At 46.8% G+C, this 18,918-nt stretch overlaps 1 protein-coding gene across 1 annotated transcript; it reads left to right on the top strand.

Moving 5' to 3' along the window:
• Positions 1-3,550: 3,550 nt before the first annotated feature.
• LOC135533339 (thioredoxin-like) lies at positions 3,551-13,836 on the top strand (the record flags this gene model as incomplete). Its single annotated transcript, XM_064960697.1, has 4 exons — positions 3,551-3,655; positions 4,160-4,219; positions 10,618-10,683; positions 13,221-13,836. Coding segments are annotated over 4 exons (294 nt in total), but the record flags the coding sequence as incomplete, so codon positions are not given.
• Positions 13,837-18,918: the final 5,082 nt, after the last annotated feature.

Below are 18,918 nucleotides of genomic sequence, written 5' to 3' on the forward strand. Positions count from 1 at the left end.
TGACTTTCCTAGTTAAAATAAAGGTTTAAATAAAATAAAAATCCTCTACCTAGTATAAGAACCAGAGACATGACCGTTAACGTGTTGACTCTCTCCTCTACCTAGTATAAGAACCAGAGACATGACTGTTAACGTGTTGACTCTCTCCTCTACCTAGTATAAGAACCAGAGACATGACCGTTAACGTGTTGACTCTCTCCTCTACCTAGTATAAGAACCAGAGACATGACCGTTAACGTGTTGACTCTCTCCTCTACCTAGTATAAGAACCAGAGACATGACCGTTAACGTGTTGACTCTCTCCTCTACCTAGTATAAGAACCAGAGACATGACCGTTAACGTGTTGACTCTCTCCTCTACCTAGTATAAGAACCAGAGACATGACCGTTAACGTGTTGACTCTCTCCTCTACCTAGTATAAGAACCAGAGACATGACCGTTAACGTGTTGACTCTCCTCTACCTAGTATAAGAACCAGAGACATGACCGTTAACGTGTTGACTCTCTCCTCTACCTAGTATAAGAACCAGAGACATGACCGTTAACGTGTTGACTCTCTCCTCTACCTAGTATAAGAACCAGAGACATGACCGTTAACGTGTTGACTCTCTCCTCTACCTAGTATAAGAACCAGAGACATGACCGTTAACGTGTTGACTCTCTCCTCTACCTAGTATAAGAACCAGAGACATGACCGTTAACGTGTTGACTCTCTCCTCTACCTAGTATAAGAACCAGAGACATGACCGTTAACGTGTTGACTCTCTCCTCTACCTAGTATAAGAACCAGAGACATGACCGTTAACGTGTTGACTCTCTCCTCTACCTAGTATAAGAACCAGAGACATGTTGACTCTCTCCTCTACCTAGTATAAGAACCAGAGACATGACCGTTAACGTGTTGACTCTCTCCTCTACCTAGTATAAGAACCAGAGACATGACCGTTAACGTGTTGACTCTCTCCTCTACCTAGTATAAGAACCAGAGACATGACCGTTAACGTGTTGACTCTCTCCTCTACCTAGTATAAGAACCAGAGACATGACCGTTAACGTGTTGACTCTCTCCTCTACCTAGTATAAGAACCAGAGACATGACTGTTAACGTGTTGACTCTCTCCTCTACCTAGTATAAGAACCAGGGACATGACCGTTAACGTGTTGACTCTCTCCTCTACCTAGTATAAGAACCAGAGACATGACCGTTAACGTGTTGACTCTCTCTCTACCTAGTATAAGAACCAGAGACATGACCGTTAACGTGTTGACTCTCTCCTCTACCTAGTATAAGAACCAGAGACATGACTGTTAACGTGTTGACTCTCTCCTCTACCTAGTATAAGAACCAGAGACATGACCGTTAACGTGTTGACTCTCTCCTCTACCTAGTATAAGAACCAGAGACATGACCGTTAACGTGTTGACTCTCTCTCTACCTAGTATAAGAACCAGAGACATGACCGTTAACGTGTTGACTCTCTCCTCTACCTAGTATAAGAACCAGAGACATGACCGTTAACGTGTTGACTCTCTCCCCTCTACCTAGTATAAGAACCAGAGACATGACCGTTAACGTGTTGACTCTCTCCTCTACCTAGTATAAGAACCAGAGACATGACCGTTAACGTGTTGACTCTCTCCTCTACCTAGTATAAGAACCAGAGACATGACCGTTAACGTGTTGACTCTCTCCTCTACCTAGTATAAGAACCAGAGACATGACTGTTAACGTGTTGACTCTCTCCTCTACCTAGTATAAGAACCAGAGACATGACCGTTAACGTGTTGACTCTCTCCTCTACCTAGTATAAGAACCAGAGACATGACCGTTAACGTGTTGACTCTCTCCTCTACCTAGTATAAGAACCAGAGACATGACCGTTAACGTGTTGACTCTCTCCTCTACCTAGTATAAGAACCAGAGACATGACCGTTAACGTGTTGACTCTCTCCTCTACCTAGTATAAGAACCAGAGACATGACCGTTAACGTGTTGACTCTCCCTCTACCTAGTATAAGAACCAGTAGACCCTCTATAACAGACCCAGTGGACCCTCTATAACAGAACCAGTGGACCCTCTATAACAGACCCTCTATAACAGACCCAGTAGACCCTCTATAACAGAACCAGTAGACCCTCTATAACAGACCCTCTATAACAGACCCTCTATAACAGACCCTCTATAACAGAACCAGTGGACCCTCTATAACAGACCCAGTGGACCCTCTATAACAGACCCTCTATAACAGACCCTCTATAACAGAACCAGTAGACCCTCTATAACAGACCCTCTATAACAGACCCTCTATAACAGAACCAGTAGACCCTCTATAACAGACCCTCTATAACAGACCCTCTATAACAGACCCTCTATAACAGAACCAGTAGACCCTCTATAACAGACCCTCTATAACAGACCCTCTATAACAGAACCAGTAGACCCTCTATAACAGACCCTCTATAACAGACCCTCTATAACAGAACCAGTAGACCCTCTATAACAGACCCTCTATAACAGACCCTCTATAACAGACCCTCTATAACAGACCCAGTAGACCCTCTATAACAGACCCTCTATAACAGAACCAGTAGACCCTCTATAACAGACCCTCTATAACAGAACCAGTAGACCCTCTATAACAGACCCTCTATAACAGACCCTCTATATCAGACCCTCTATAACAGAACCAGTAGACCCTCTATAACAGACCCTCTATAACAGACCCTCTATAACAGACCCTCTATAACAGACCCTCTATAACAGAACCAGTAGACCCTCTATAACAGACCCTCTATAACAGACCCTCTATAACAGACCCAGTAGACCCTCTATAACAGACCCTCTATAACAGACCCTCTATAACAGACCCTCTATAACAGACCCTCTATAACAGACCCTCTATAACAGACCCAGTAGACCCTCTATAACAGACCCAGTGGACCCTCTATAACAGACCCTCTATAACAGACCCTCTATAACAGACCCTCTATAACAGACCCTCTATAACAGACCCTCTATAACAGAACCAGTAGACCCTCTATAACAGACCCTCTATAACAGACCCTCTATAACAGACCCAGTAGACCCTCTATAACAGACCCTCTATAACAGACCCTCTATAACAGACCCTATATAACAGACCCTCTATAACAGACCCACTATAACAGACCCTCTATAACAGAACCAGTAGACCCTCTATAACAGACCCTCTATAACAGACCCTCTATAACAGACCCTCTATAACAGAACCAGTGGACCCTCTATAACAGACCCACTATAACAGACCCTCTATAACAGACCCTCTATAACAGACCCTCTATAACAGACCCTCTATAACAGACCCTCTATAACAGTGATACACAAACACACTCCGACACACTTTCAGAGATCTGATGACAATAAAGGACAATACTAGTTATGGTGTATTTTGACGTACGTGTGTGTGTGTGTGTGTGTGTGTGTGTGTGTGTGTGTGTGTGTGTGTGTGTGTGTGTGTGTGTGTGTGTGTGTGTGTGTGTGTGTGTGTGTGTGTGTGTGTGTTTCCCAGGAGGGCTTCGACAAGGCCCTGGAGGAGGCAGTAGATAAGCTGGTGGTGGTGGACTTCACAGCCACGTGGTGTGGCCCCTGTCAGAGCATCGCTCCTTTCTTCAAGGTGACCTTCTAATGCACCTTGTATTTAAATAGGAGATACTTACTGCACTTTCTACTGGGTGTTGGGGTGTTGGTCTGTTTTGGAACGGGATGTGGAGTTAAACTTATCTGACTTAATTTCCCTCTTCTCTCTCTCCCTGTCTCTCTCCCTGTCTCTCTCTCCCCGTCTCTCTCTGTCTCTCTCTCTCCCTGTCTCTCTCTCGCTCTCTCTCTCGCTCTCTCTCTCGCTCTCTCTCTCGCTGTCTCTCTCGCTCTGTCTCTCTCTGTCTCTTTCTCTCTCTGTCTCTCTCTCGCTCTGTATCTCGCTCTCTGTCTGTCTCTGTCTCTCTGTCTCTCTCTCTCTCTGTCTCTCTGTCTCTCTCTCTGTCTCTCTCTCTCTGTCTCTGTCTCTGTCTCTCTCTCTCTCTCTGTCTCTCTCTCTCTGTCTCTGTCTCTCTCACTCTCTCTTTGTCTCTCTGTCTCTGTCTCTCTCTCTCTCTGTCTCTCTCTCTCTCTCTGTCTCCAGGGTCTGTCTGAGAATTATCAGAGTGTGGTCTTCCTGAAGGTTGACGTGGACGACGCACCGGTGAGCAACAGATCTGGGATCAGCCATCTGCCCTTAACCACAGCCTTTATCCATACAGCAACAATATTAACAGATCTGGGATCAGCCATCTGCCCTTAACCACAGCCTTTATCCATACAGCAACAATATTAACAGATCTGGGATCAGCCATCTGCCCTTAACCACAGCCTTTATCCATACAGCAAAGGGTATTAACAGATCTGGGATCAGCCATCTGCCCTTAATCACAGCCTTTATCCATACAGCAACAATATCAACAGATCTGGGATCAGCCATCTGCCCTTAATCACAGCCTTTATCCATACAATATTAACAGATCTGGGATCAGCCATCTGCCCTTAATCACAGCCTTTATCCATACAATATTAACAGATCTGGGATCAGCCATCTGCCCTTAATCACAGCCTTTATCCATACAGCAACAATATTAACAGATCTGGGATCAGCCATCTGCCCTTAACCACAGCCTTTATCCATACAGTATTAACAGATCTGGGATCAGCCATCTGCCCTTAATCACAGCCTTTATCCATACAGTATTAACAGATCTGGGATCAGCCATCTGCCCTTAATCACAGCCTTTATCCATACAGCAACAATATTAACAGATCTGGGATCAGCCATCTGCCCTTAACCACAGCCTTTATCCATACAGTATTAACAGATCTGGGATCAGCCATCTGCCCTTAATCACAGCCTTTATCCATACAGCAACAATATTAACAGATCTGGGATCAGCCATCTGCCCTTAATCACAGCCTTTATCCATACAGCAACAGTATTAACAGATCTGGGATCAGCCATCTGCCCTTAATCACAGCCTTTATCCATACAGCAACAATATTAACAGATCTGGGATCAGCCATCTGCCCTTAACCACAGCCTTTATCCATACAGCAACAATATTAACAGATCTGGGATCAGCCATCTGCCCTTAACCACAGCCTTTATCCATACAGCAACAATATTAACAGATCTGGGATCAGCCATCTGTCCTTAACCACAGCCTTTATCCATACAGCAAAGGGTATCAACAGATCTGGGATCAGCCATCTGCCCTTAACCACAGCCTTTATCCATACAGCAACAATATTAACAGATCTGGGATCAGCCATCTGCCCTTAACCACAGCCTTTATCCATACAGTATCAACAGATCTGGGATCAGCCATCTGCCCTTAACCACAGCCTTTATCCATACAGCAACAATATTAACAGATCTGGGATCAGCCATCTGCCCTTAACCACAGCCTTTATCCATACAGCAACAATATTAACAGATCTGGGATCAGCCATCTGTCCTTAACCACAGCCTTTATCCATACAGCAACAATATTAACAGATCTGGGATCAGCCATCTGCCCTTAACCACAGCCTTTATCCATACAGTATCAACAGATCTGGGATCAGCCATCTGCCCTTAACCACAGCCTTTATCCATACAGCAACAATATCAACAGATCTGGGATCAGCCATCTGCCCTTAATCACAGCCTTTATCCATACAGCAAAGGGTATTAACAGATCTGGGATCAGCCATCTGCCCTTAACCACAGCCTTTATCCATACAGTATCAACAGATCTGGGATCAGCCATCTGCCCTTAACCACAGCCTTTATCCATACAGCAACAATATCAACAGATCTGGGATCAGCCATCTGCCCTTAATCACAGCCTTTATCCATACAGCAACAATATCAACAGATCTGGGATCAGCCATCTGCCCTTAATCACAGCCTTTATCCATACAGTATCAACAGATCTGGGATCAGCCATCTGCCCTTAACCACAGCCTTTATCCATACAGCAACAATATTAACAGATCTGGGATCAGCCATCTGCCCTTAACCACAGCCTTTATCCATACAGCAACAGTATCAACAGATCTGGGATCAGCCATCTGCCCTTAACCACAGCCTTTATCCATACAGCAACAATATTAACAGATCTGGGATCAGCCATCTGCCCTTGACCACAGCCTTTATCCATACAGCAACAATATTAACAGATCTGGGATCAGCCATCTGCCCTTAACCACAGCCTTTATCCATACAGCAACAATATTAACAGATCTGGGATCAGCCATCTGCCCTTAACCACAGCCTTTATCCATACAGCAACAATATCAACAGATCTGGGATCAGCCATCTGCCCTTAATCACAGCCTTTATCCATACAGCAACAATATTAACAGATCTGGGATCAGCCATCTGCCCTTAACCACAGCCTTTATCCATACAGCAACAGTATCAACAGATCTGGGATCAGCCATCTGCCCTTAACCACAGCCTTTATCCATACAGCAACAATATTAACAGATCTGGGATCAGCCATCTGCCCTTAATCACAGCCTTTATCCATACAGCAACAGTATCAACAGATCTGGGATCAGCCATCTGCCCTTAACCACAGCCTTTATCCATACAGCAAAGGGTATTAACAGATCTGGGATCAGCCATCTGCCCTTAACCACAGCCTTTATCCATACAGCAACAATATCAACAGATCTGGGATCAGCCATCTGCCCTTAACCACAGCCTTTATCCATACAGTATCAACAGATCTGGGATCAGCCATCTGCCCTTAACCACAGCCTTTATCCATACAGCAACAATATTAACAGATCTGGGATCAGCCATCTGCCCTTAACCACAGCCTTTATCCATACAGCAACAATATTAACAGATCTGGGATCAGCCATCTGCCCTTAACCACAGCCTTTATCCATACAGCAACAATATTAACAGATCTGGGATCAGCCATCTGCCCTTAATCACAGCCTTTATCCATACAGCAACAATATCAACAGATCTGGGATCAGCCATCTGCCCTTAATCACAGCCTTTATCCATACAGCAAAGGGTATTAACAGATCTGGGATCAGCCATCTGCCCTTAACCACAGCCTTTATCCATACAGCAACAATATTAACAGATCTGGGATCAGCCATCTGCCCTTAACCACAGCCTTTATCCATACAGCAACGGTATTAACAGATCTGGGATCAGCCATCTGCCCTTAATCACAGCCTTTATCCATACAGCAACAATATCAACAGATCTGGGATCAGCCATCTGCCCTTAATCACAGCCTTTATCCATACAGCAACAATATCAACAGATCTGGGATCAGCCATCTGCCCTTAACCACAGCCTTTATCCATACAGCAACAATATCAACAGATCTGGGATCAGCCATCTGCCCTTAACCACAGCCTTTATCTATACAGCAACAATATCAACAGATCTGGGATCAGCCATCTGCCCTTAATCACAGCCTTTATCCATACAGCAACAATATCAACAGATCTGGGATCAGCCATCTGCCCTTAACCACAGCCTTTATCCATACAATATCAACAGATCTGGGATCAGCCATCTGCCCTTAACCACAGCCTTTATCTATACAGCAACAATATCAACAGATCTGGGATCAGCCATCTGCCCTTAACCACAGCCTTTATCCATACAGCAACAATATTAACAGATCTGGGATCAGCCATCTGCCCTTAACCACAGCCTTTATCCATACAGTATCAACAGATCTGGGATCAGCCATCTGCCCTTAACCACAGCCTTTATCCATACAGCAACAATATTAACAGATCTGGGATCAGCCATCTGCCCTTAACCACAGCCTTTATCCATACAGCAACAGTATCAACAGATCTGGGATCAGCCATCTGCCCTTAACCACAGCCTTTATCCATACAGTATCAACAGATCTGGGATCAGCCATCTGCCCTTAACCACAGCCTTTATCCATACAGCAACAATATTAACAGATCTGGGATCAGCCATCTGCCCTTAACCACAGCCTTTATCCATACAGCAACAATATTAACAGATCTGGGATCAGCCATCTGCCCTAACCACAGCCTTTATCCATACAGCAACAATATTAACAGATCTGGGATCAGCCATCTGCCCTTAACCACAGCCTTTATCCATACAGCAACAATATTAACAGATCTGGGATCAGCCATCTGCCCTTAATCACAGCCTTTATCCATACAGCAACAGTATCAACAGATCTGGGATCAGCCATCTGCCCTTAACCACAGCCTTTATCCATACAATATTAACAGATCTGGGATCAGCCATCTGCCCTTAACCACAGCCTTTATCCATACAGCAACAATATCAACAGATCTGGGATCAGCCATCTGCCCTTAATCACAGCCTTTATCCATACAGCAACAGTATCAACAGATCTGGGATCAGCCATCTGCCCTTAACCACAGCCTTTATCCATACAGCAACAGTATTAACAGATCTGGGATCAGCCATCTGCCCTTAACCACAGCCTTTATCCATACAGCAACAATATTAACAGATCTGGGATCAGCCATCTGCCCTTAACCACAGCCTTTATCCATACAGCAACAATATTAACAGATCTGGGATCAGCCATCTGCCCTTAACCACAGCCTTTATCCATACAGCAACAATATTAACAGATCTGGGATCAGCCATCTGCCCTTAACCACAGCCTTTATCCATACAGCAACAGTATCAACAGATCTGGGATCAGCCATCTGCCCTTAACCACAGCCTTTATCCATACAGCAACAATATCAACAGATCTGGGATCAGCCATCTGCCCTTAATCACAGCCTTTATCCATACAGCAACAATATTAACAGATCTGGGATCAGCCATCTGCCCTTAACCACAGCCTTTATCCATACAGTATCAACAGATCTGGGATCAGCCATCTGCCCTTAACCACAGCCTTTATCCATACAGCAACGGTATCAACAGATCTGGGATCAGCCATCTGCCCTTAACCACAGCCTTTATCCATACAGCAACAGTATCAACAGATCTGGGATCAGCCATCTGCCCTTAACCACAGCCTCTTATCCATACAGCAACAATATCAACAGATCTGGGATCAGCCATCTGCCCTTAACCACAGCCTTTATCCATACAGCAACAATATTAACAGATCTGGGATCAGCCATCTGCCCTTAATCACAGCCTTTATCCATACAGCAACAATATTAACAGATCTGGGATCAGCCATCTGCCCTTAACCACAGCCTTTATCCATACAGCAACAATATCAACAGATCTGGGATCAGCCATCTGCCCTTAACCACAGCCTTTATCCATACAGCAACAATATTAACAGATGTGATGGTCTGATGTAACTAACTTGTCATTCTCTGTCCTTTCCCTCTCTTTCTCTGTTGCTCTTGGTCCTCTGGCCCTTCTCTTTCTCTCTCTCCTCACTCGCTCTCCTTCTATCTCTCTGTCCCCCTCTCTCTCCTTCTATCTCTCTGTCCCCCTCTCTCTCTCTCTTGTTCTGTTTCTCTCTTTCCTCCCTGTCTGTCTTTGTCTCTGTCTCAACCTCCTCCCTGTCTGTCCTTGTCTCTGTCTCCCCCTCCTCCCTCTCTGCCCTTGTCTCTGTCTCCCCCTCCTCCCTCTCTGTCCTTGTCTCTGTCTCCCCCTCCTCCCTCTCTGTCCTTGTCTCTGTCTCCCCCTCCTCCCTCTCTGTCCTTGTCTCTGTCTCCCCCTCCTCCCTGTCTGTCCTTGTCTCTGTCTCTCCCCCTCCTCCCCCCTCTCTGTCCTTGTCTCTGTCTCCCCCTCCTCCCTCTCTGTCCTTGTCTCTGTCTCCCCTCCTCCCTCTCTGTCCTTGTCTCTGTCTCCCCCTCCTCCCTCTCTGTCCTTGTCTCTGTCTCCCCCTCCTCCCCCCCTCTCTGTCCTTGTCTCTGTCTCCCCCTCCTCCCCCCCTCTCTGTCCTTGTCTCTGTCTCCCCCTCCTCCCTCTCTGTCCTTGTCTCTGTCTCCCCTCCTCCCTCTCTGTCCTTGTCTCTGTCTCCCCCTCCTCCCTCTCTGTCCTTGTCTCTTTCCCCTCCTCCCTCTCTGTCCTTGTCTCTGTCTCCCCCCCTCCCTCTCTGTCCTTGTCTCTGTCTCCCCCTCCTTCCTCTGTCCTTGTCTCTGTCTCCCCCTCCTCCCTCTCTGTCCTTGTCTCTGTCTCCCCCTCCCCCTCTCTGTCCTTGTCTCTGTCTCCCCTCCTCCCTCTCTGTCCTTGTCTCTGTCTCCCCCTCCTCCCTCTCTGTCCTTGTCTCTGTCTCCCCCTCCTCCCTCTCTGTCCTTGTCTCTGTCTCCCCCTCCTCCCTCTCTGTCCTTGTCTCTGTCTCCCCCTCCTCCCTCTCTGTCCTTGTCTCTGTCTCCCCCTCCTTCCTCTCTGTCCTTGTCTCTGTCTCCCCCTCCTCCCTCTCTGTCCTTGTCTCTGTCTCCCCCTCCTCCCTCTCTGTCCTTGTCTCTGTCTCCCCCTCCTCCCTCTCTGTCCTTGTCTCTGTCTCCCCCTCCTCCCTCTCTGTCCTTGTCTCTGTCTCCCCCTCCTCCCTCTCTGCCCTTGTCTCTGTCTCCCCCTCCTCCCTCCCTCTCCAGGATGTGGCCAGTTTCTGTGACATCAAGTGTATGCCAACATTCCACTTCTACAAGAACCAGAAGAAGGTAGGAGGAGTCTGCTGGTAGTCTTAAAGAGACAGTTCCTAATTTTAACTAGAAGGTAGGAGGAGTCTGCTGGTAGTCTTAAAGAGACAGTTCCTAATTTTAACTAGAAGGTAGGAGGAGTCTGCTGGTAGTCTTAAAGAGACAGTTCCTAATTTTAACTAGAAGAAGGTAGGAGGAGTCTGCTGGTAGTCTTAAAGAGACAGTTCCTAATTTTAACTAGAAGAAGGTAGGAGGAGTCTGCTGGTAGTCTTAAAGAGACAGTTCCTAATTTTAACTAGAAGAAGGTAGGAGGAGTCTGCTGGTAGTCTTAAAGAGACAGATCCTAATTTGAACTAGAAGAAGGTAGGAGGAGTCTGCTGGTAGTCTTAAAGAGACAGATCCTAATTTGAACTAGAAGAAGGTAGGAGGAGTCTGCTGGTAGTCTTAAAGAGACAGATCCTAATTTTAACTAGAAGGTAGGAGGAGTCTGCTGGTAGTCTTAAAGAGACAGATCCTAATTTTAACTAGAAGGTAGGAGGAGTCTGCTGGCAGTCTTAAAGAGACAGATCCTAATTTTAACTAGAAGGTAGGAGGAGTCTGCTGGTAGTCTTAAAGAGACAGTTCTTAATTTTAACTAGAAGAAGGTAGGAGGAGTCTGCTGGTAGTCTTAAAGAGACCGTTCCTAATTTGAACTAGAAGGTAGGAGGAGTCTGCTGGCAGTCTTAAAGAGACAGTTCCTAATTTTAACTAGAAGGTAGGAGGAGTCTGCTGGTAGTCTTAAAGAGACAGTTCCTAATTTTAACTAGAAGGTAGGAGGAGTCTGCTGGTAGTCTTAAAGAGACAGTTCCTAATTTGAACTAGAAGAAGGTAGGAGGAGTCTGCTGGTAGTCTTAAAGAGACAGTTCCTAATTTTAACTAGAAGAAGGGAGGAGTCTGCTGGTAGTCTTAAAGAGACAGTTCCTAATTTAAACCAGAAGAAGGGAGGAGTCTGCTGGTAGTCTTAAAGAGACAGTTCCTAATTTTAACTAGAAGGTAGGAGGAGTCTGCTGGTAGTCTTAAAGAGACAGTTCCTAATTTTAACTAGATGAAGGTAGGAGGAGTCGGCTGGTAGTCTTAAAGAGACAGTTCCTAATTTTAACTAGAAGGTAGGAGGAGTCGGCTGGTAGTCTTAAAGAGACAGTTCCTAATTTTAACTAGAAAGGTAGGAGGAGTCGGCTGGTAGTCTTAAAGAGACAGTTCCTAATTTTAACTAGAAGGTAGGAGGAGTCGGCTGGTAGTCTTAAAGAGACAGTTCCTAATTTTAACTAGAAGGTAGGAGGAGTCGGCTGGTAGTCTTAAAGAGACAGTTCCTAATTTTAACTAGAAGGTAGGAGGAGTCGGCTGGTAGTCTTAAAGAGACAGTTCCTAATTTTAACTAGAAGGTAGGAGGAGTCGGCTGGTAGTCTTAAAGAGACAGTTCCTAATTTTAACTAGAAGGTAGGAGGAGTCGGCTGGTAGTCTTAAAGAGACAGTTCTTAATTTTAACTAGAAGGTAGGAGGAGTCGGCTGGTAGTCTTAAAGAGACAGTTCCTAATTTTAACTAGAAGGTAGGAGGAGTCTGCTGGCAGTCTTAAAGTGGCAGTCAGCAGTTCCTAATTGTAAACCACTCTGTGACACATTCTGCTGTAAGAAGCTCTATGTAAACTGAGACTGGGAGACATGAGGTTGAGCGCTGTGTAAGCTACGGGGCAGGAAACGGCAGAGAAGTTTCCTCGCGCTTCACATCTCTTCGTTTGTTGTGGAAACGGACCCCATATCCCCATATTGTTTGTTTACTTCGTGCATCGCCGACTCTACTTATACATTACAATTGGTTGATTCATTGGTTGATTCATTTATTTGTTGGTTGTTTGATTTGATTCATTGATTGGTTAGGTGATTGATTCATTTATTTGTTGGTTGATTTGTTAAATAACTGATTTGATTCATTGATTGGTTAGGTGATTGATTCATTTATTTGTTGGTTGGTTGATTTGATTCATTGATTGGTTAGGTGGTTGATTCATTTATTTGTTGGTTGGTTGATTTGTTGAATAACTGATTTGATTCATTGATTGGTTAGGTGATTGATTCATTTATTTGTTGGTTGGTTGATTTGATTCATTGATTGGTTAGGTGGTTGATTCATTTATTTGTTGGTTGGTTGATTTGTTGAATAACTGATTTGATTCATTGATTGGTTAGGTGATTGATTCATTTATTTGTTGGTTGTTTGATTTGATTCATTGATTGGTTAGGTGATTGATTAATTTATTTGTTAGTTGGTAGATTTGTTAAATAACTGATTTGATTCATTGATTAGTTAAGCGATTGATTCATTTAGTTGTTGATTGGTGGATTTGTTGAATAACTAATTTGATTCATTGATTGGTTAGGTGATTGATTAATTTATTTGTTGGTTGGTTGGTTGATTGATTTGTTAAATAACTGATTTGATTCATTGATTGGTTCGGTGATTGATTGATAAATGTATTTGTTGATTGGTTGAATAACTGATTTGATTGGTTGTTGTGTTCCAGGTGGAGGAGTTCTCAGGGTCCAATCAGGCCAAACTGGAGGAGCTGGTCAACACTCACAAATAAACACACACCCGTCTGTCTCCTCTCCTCCCTCTCACCTGTCTGAGGACAGTTGTCTCCTCTCCAACTCTCCTCTGTCTCAATTCACCTGAGGATGCCCCAAAGCCTTCCACCCCCTCCTCAACTGATCTGACAGGACGCCCCAAAGCCTTCCACCCAATCCTCCCTTTCTCTTCCCCCAATCTACGTAGAATATGCCTTTCACCTTCCTCTGTTTTCCCTTCTCCCTGTCTCCCCCCCCCCCCCACCTCTGTCTCCCTCTCTCCCCCCCGGTCCCTCTCTCTCCCCCCGTCTCCCTCTCTCCCCGGTCCCTCTCTCTCCCCCCCGTCTCCCTCTCCCCCACCGGTCCCTCTCTCTGCCCCCATCTCCCTCTCCCCCACCCCGGTTTCTCTCTCCCCATCTCTCTCCCCCGTTTCTCTCTCCCCCGGTTTCTCTCTCCCTGTCTCTCCCCCCGTTTCTCTCTCCCCCCGTCTCTCTCCCCCCGGTTTCTCTCTCCCCCTCTCTCCTACCCAGGGATGGATCAATAATGTATAATAATAAACCATTTGTATTAAAATGCTTTTTCTCTTTCCTTAAACTTATATTTTCATGGATGTACATCGTGCTATAAATGTATAATTAGTCTAGTTTTTGTATTTGCTAAATCACTATTGGTTACATTCTACCATGTTATTACCACTGATAAAGATAAGACCGTCGAGCGTCCTTCTGTCTAACCTGGTTGTTGTGTCACACTGCCCTCTCCTGGTAGCACTGCAAAACATCACTAAATGAATTCATGAAATAAAATAAAAACATTCTTACCAGATAGAATATGAATTTATGGGCTGAACACTTGCATTACGTGTATTAAGCCTTTACATGACATAAATATAAACATATACTATAAACCTATATCTGTTGAACCCGCCCACTGTGTTGAAACAGGAAGTACATTTATACGGAAGTCGAGGAAGAAATGGACACGATCAGTCGAATGAAAATGTTTCTAAGGTTTGTAGCGTTCTTTTACAATTTAATATAGAAATGTTTTTTTTTATTTTTTTAGATAAGTTAGACTATTCAAGAGAAAGATGATTTAGGTGGTAAAACATCCGCAGAATTGTTCAATTATTACAATACTGATTTTCAACTTTCAATAATGATCGTTTTAGGGGGTGGGTATAACTTGTGGAACGTTCCAACAGGAAATATGTTCCAAAAACGTCGTAACAAATAACGCTGTAGGAATGGGGCACGATCAATTAACCTTGCTGCCGTATAGGCATCAACTCACCACGTAGTTTATTCTTAATGTTTGTCCATAGGCTACCAGAGAGAGGACAGACATTTTTCAGAATAAACGAGGTGGAGTTAAACACTTGATGAAATAGCCCCCCCCCCCCCCTACCCGGTATTTTATTCGGCCGCAATTGACTGTATGTGTAACTCTGTGTCGTTGTATGTGTCGAACTGCTTTGCTTTATCTTGGCCAGGTCGCAATTGTAAATGAGAACTTGTTCTCAACTTGCCTACCTGGTTAAATAAAGGTTAAATAAATAAATAAAATGCGTTGTTTGTTGGAAACCTTGTTATTTACGAAGTTTTTTGGGAACAGATTCCTGTTGGAAAGTTCCACAAATTATACCCACCCCGTTTTAGGCTTTATGCTTTATGCTGATTCCTAATGAAGTCGAGCAAGTAAAAGTGACATGCAACAAAAGGTAAATGAACTACCGGATAGTTAAATATTAAAATATAATATCGGGCTAAATGACGTGTTAAAAGTTTAAGATTGGGAGCTTTCTGGTTACACAGATCAGAAAGGCGGTGGTCCGTTCTGCTCACTTCAGGTGCACTCGATTTAACGTGTGCTGATGTGTTCAATGATTGTGGCGGCCATGTAGCCTAGTGGTTAGAGCGTTGGACTAGTAACCGGAAGTTCAAACCACCGTGCTGTCATTCTGCCCCTGAACAGGCAGTTAATCCACTGTTCCTAGGCCATTATTGAAAATAACAATTTGTTCTTAACTGACTTGCTTGGTAAAAAATAAATAAATAATGATTGTCAGCAAACGCAGCATTCGTCTTTAGCTACGTTGGGGATGCCGCACTAGGCTGTGGTGTGTACTGCATGAATTCAATATTTTAAACATGTGAGTTGCTTTACTGTGTGGTGGTACAAATGGAAGTACACACACAGACTCCAACTAGCTAGCTTTTAGCGAGTTGAAAAGCGAAGCGCATGTGTGTGAAGTATGGAAAATGCGGGCTAAATGTTACGGATGTGAAACGGCTAGCTTAGTTAGCGGTGGTGCGCGCTAAATATAGTGGTTCAATCGGTGACGTCACTTGCTCCGCGGCTTTTGTGGAGCGATGGGTAACGATGCTTCGTGGGTGACTGTTGTGCAGAGGGTCCCTGGTTCGCGCCTGGGTATGGGCGAGAGGACGGTCTGTTACATAAACATCCCGCAAAATACAACCTCGTATGCATTATGCTGCGTTCATAACCAAGTGATTATTACCAGTTGTGTTTGCAAATAAATAGTGTTCAAAAAACCATATGAATATATTGCTTTTTTATAAATAGTGTGACATAAAAAGATGGCCAGCGCTTCAAGCCCCCGCCTCCTCCGCCAGCCTCCTCTCACTCTTTCTCCCACACGCTAAACCGCCTCCTCCGCCAGCCTCCTCTCACTCTTTCTCCCACACGCAAACCGCCTCCTCCGCCAGCCTCCTCTCACTCTTTCTCCTACACGCAAACCGCCTCCTCCGCCAGCCTCCTCTCACTCTTTCCCCTACACGCTAAACCGCCTCCTCCGCCAGCCTCCTCTCACTCTTACCCCCACACGCTAAACCGCCTCCTCCTCCAGCCTCCTCTCACTCTTTCTCCCACATGCTAAACCGCCTCCTACGCCAGCCTCCTCTCACTCTATCTCCCACATGCTAAACCACCTCCTCCGCCAGCCTCTTCTCACTCTTTCCCCCACACGCTAAACCACCTCCTCCGCCAGGCTCTTCTCACTCTTTCTCCCACATGCTAAACCACCTCCTCCACCAGCCTCCTCTCACTCTTTCCCCCACACGCTAAACCGCCTCCTCCGCCAGCCTCCTCTCACTTTCCCCCCACACGCTAAACCCGCCTCCGCTCCTCCAGCCTCTCCGCCAGCCTCACTCTTTCCCCCACACGCTAAACCGCCTCCTCCGCCAGCCTCCTCTCACTCTTACCCCCACACGCTAAACCGCCTCCTCTGCCAGCCTCCTCTCACTCTTTCTCCCACACGCAAACCGCCTCCTCCGCCAGCCTCCTCTCACTCTTTCTCCCACACGCAAACCGCCTCCTACGCCAGCCTCCTCTCACTCTTTCTCCCACATGCTAAACCACCTCCTCCGCCAGCCTCCTCTCACTCTTACCCCCACACGCTAAACCGCCTCCTCCGCCAGCCTCCTCTCACTCTTTCCCCTACACGCTAAACCGCCTCCTCCGCCAGCCTCCTCTCACTCTTACCCCCACACGCTAAACCGCCTCCTCCTCCAGCCTCCTCTCACTCTTTCTCCCACATGCTAAACCGCCTCCTACGCCAGCCTCCTCTCACTCTATCTCCCACATGCTAAACCACCTCCTCCGCCAGCCTCTTCTCACTCTTTCTCCCACATGCTAAACCACCTCCTCCTCCAGCCTCCTCTCACTCTTTCTCCCACATGCTAAACCGCCTCCTACGCCAGCCTCCTCTCACTCTATCTCCCACATGCTAAACCACCTCCTCCGCCAGCCTCTTCTCACTCTATCTCCCACATGCTAAACCACCTCCTCCTCCAGCCTCCTCTCACTCTTTCTCCCACATGCTAAACCGCCTCCTACGCCAGCCTCCTCTCACTCCATCTCCCACACGCTAAACCACCTCCTCCGCCAGGCTCTTCTCACTCTTTCTCCCACATGCTAAACCACCTCCTCCGCCAGCCTCCTCTCACTCTTTCCCCCACACGCTAAACCGCCTCCTCCGCCAGCCTCCTCTCACTTTCCCCCACACGCTAAACCCGCCTCCTCCGCCAGCCTCCTCTCACTCTTTCCCCCACACGCTAAACCGCCTCCTCCGCCAGCCTCCTCTCACTCTTACCCCCACACGCTAAACCGCCTCCTCCGCCAGCCTCCTCTCACTCTTTCTCCCACACGCTAAACCGCCTCCTCCGCCAGCCTCCTCTCACTCTTTCTCCACACGCAAACCGCCTCCTCCCGCCAGCCTCCTCTCACTCTTTCTCCCACATGCTAAACCGCCTCCTCCGCCAGCCTCTTCTCACTCTTTCCCCCACACGCTAAACCACCTCCTCCGCCAGGCTCTTCTCACTCTTTCCCCCACACGCTAAACCGCCTCCTCCGCCAGCCTCCTCTCACTTTCCCCCACACGCTAAACCCGCCTCCTCCGCCAGCCTCCTCTCACTCTTTCCCCCACACGCTAAACCGCCTCCTCCGCCAGCCTCCTCTCACTCTTTCTCCCACACGCAAACCGCCTCCTCCGCCAGCCTCTTCTCCTCTTTCCCCCACCGCTAAACCGCCTCCTCCGCCAGCCTCCTCTCCTCTCTACCCTACACGCTAAACATGCTCCTCCGCCAGCCTCCTCTCACTCTTTCTCCCACACGCAAACCGCCTCCTCCGCCAGCCTCCTCTCACTCTTTCTCCCACACGCTAAACCACCTCCTCCGCCAGCCTCCTCTCACTCTTTCCCCCACACGCTAAACCACCTCCTCCGCCAGCCTCCTCTCACTATTTCTCCCACACGCTAAACCGCCTCCTCCGCCAGCCTCCTCTCACTCTTTCTCCTACACGCTAAACCGCCTCCTCCGCCAGCCTCCTCTCACTCTTTCTCCTACACGCTAAACTGCCTCCTCCAGCCTCCTCTCACTCTTTCCTCCACATGCTAAACCGCCTCCTCCTCCAGCCTCCTCTCATTCTTTCCCCTACATGCTAATCCGCCTCCTCCGCCAGCCTCCTCTCACTCTTTCTCCTACACGCTAAACCGCCTCCTCCGCCAGCCTCCTCTCACTCTTTCTCCTACACGCTAAACCGCCTCCTCCAGCCTCCTCTCACTCTTTCCTCCACATGCTAAACAGCCTCCTCCTCCAGCCTCCTCTCACTCTTTCCCCTACATGCTAAACCGCCTCCTCCGCCAGCCTCCTCTCACTCTTTCTCCCACACGCTAAACCGCCTCCTCCTCCAGCCTCCTCTCACTCTTTCCCCCACACGCTAAACCGCCGCCTCCTCCAGCTTCCTCTCACTCTCTCCTACACGCTAAACCGCCTCCTCTGCCAGCCTCCTCTCACTCTTACCCCTACATGCTAAACCGCCTCCTCCGCCAGCCTCCTCTCACTCTTTCCCCCACACGCTAAACCGCCTCCTCCGCCAGCCTCCTCTCACTCTCTCCTACACGCTAAACCGCCTCCTCCGCCAGCCTCCTCTCACTCTTACCCCCACACGCTAAATGTCAGTCTCATCTTGCGCCCTTACAGTCCAAAAGCATTTAAATATCTTGCCCGCTCCTTAGCAAGCTGCTCTGTCAGTGCTGATTGGTGAAGTCATTTAATGTAGAGATAAATAAAATACAAATAGATTTCAGATGTTTAAAGAAGGAACGATATATACAATTAATTTTTGTTGGTTTTG

This window comes from Oncorhynchus masou, unplaced genomic scaffold (assembly GCF_036934945.1).
Source record: "Oncorhynchus masou masou isolate Uvic2021 unplaced genomic scaffold, UVic_Omas_1.1 unplaced_scaffold_2328, whole genome shotgun sequence".
In the NCBI taxonomy this organism is placed as follows: domain Eukaryota; kingdom Metazoa; phylum Chordata; class Actinopteri; order Salmoniformes; family Salmonidae; genus Oncorhynchus; species Oncorhynchus masou.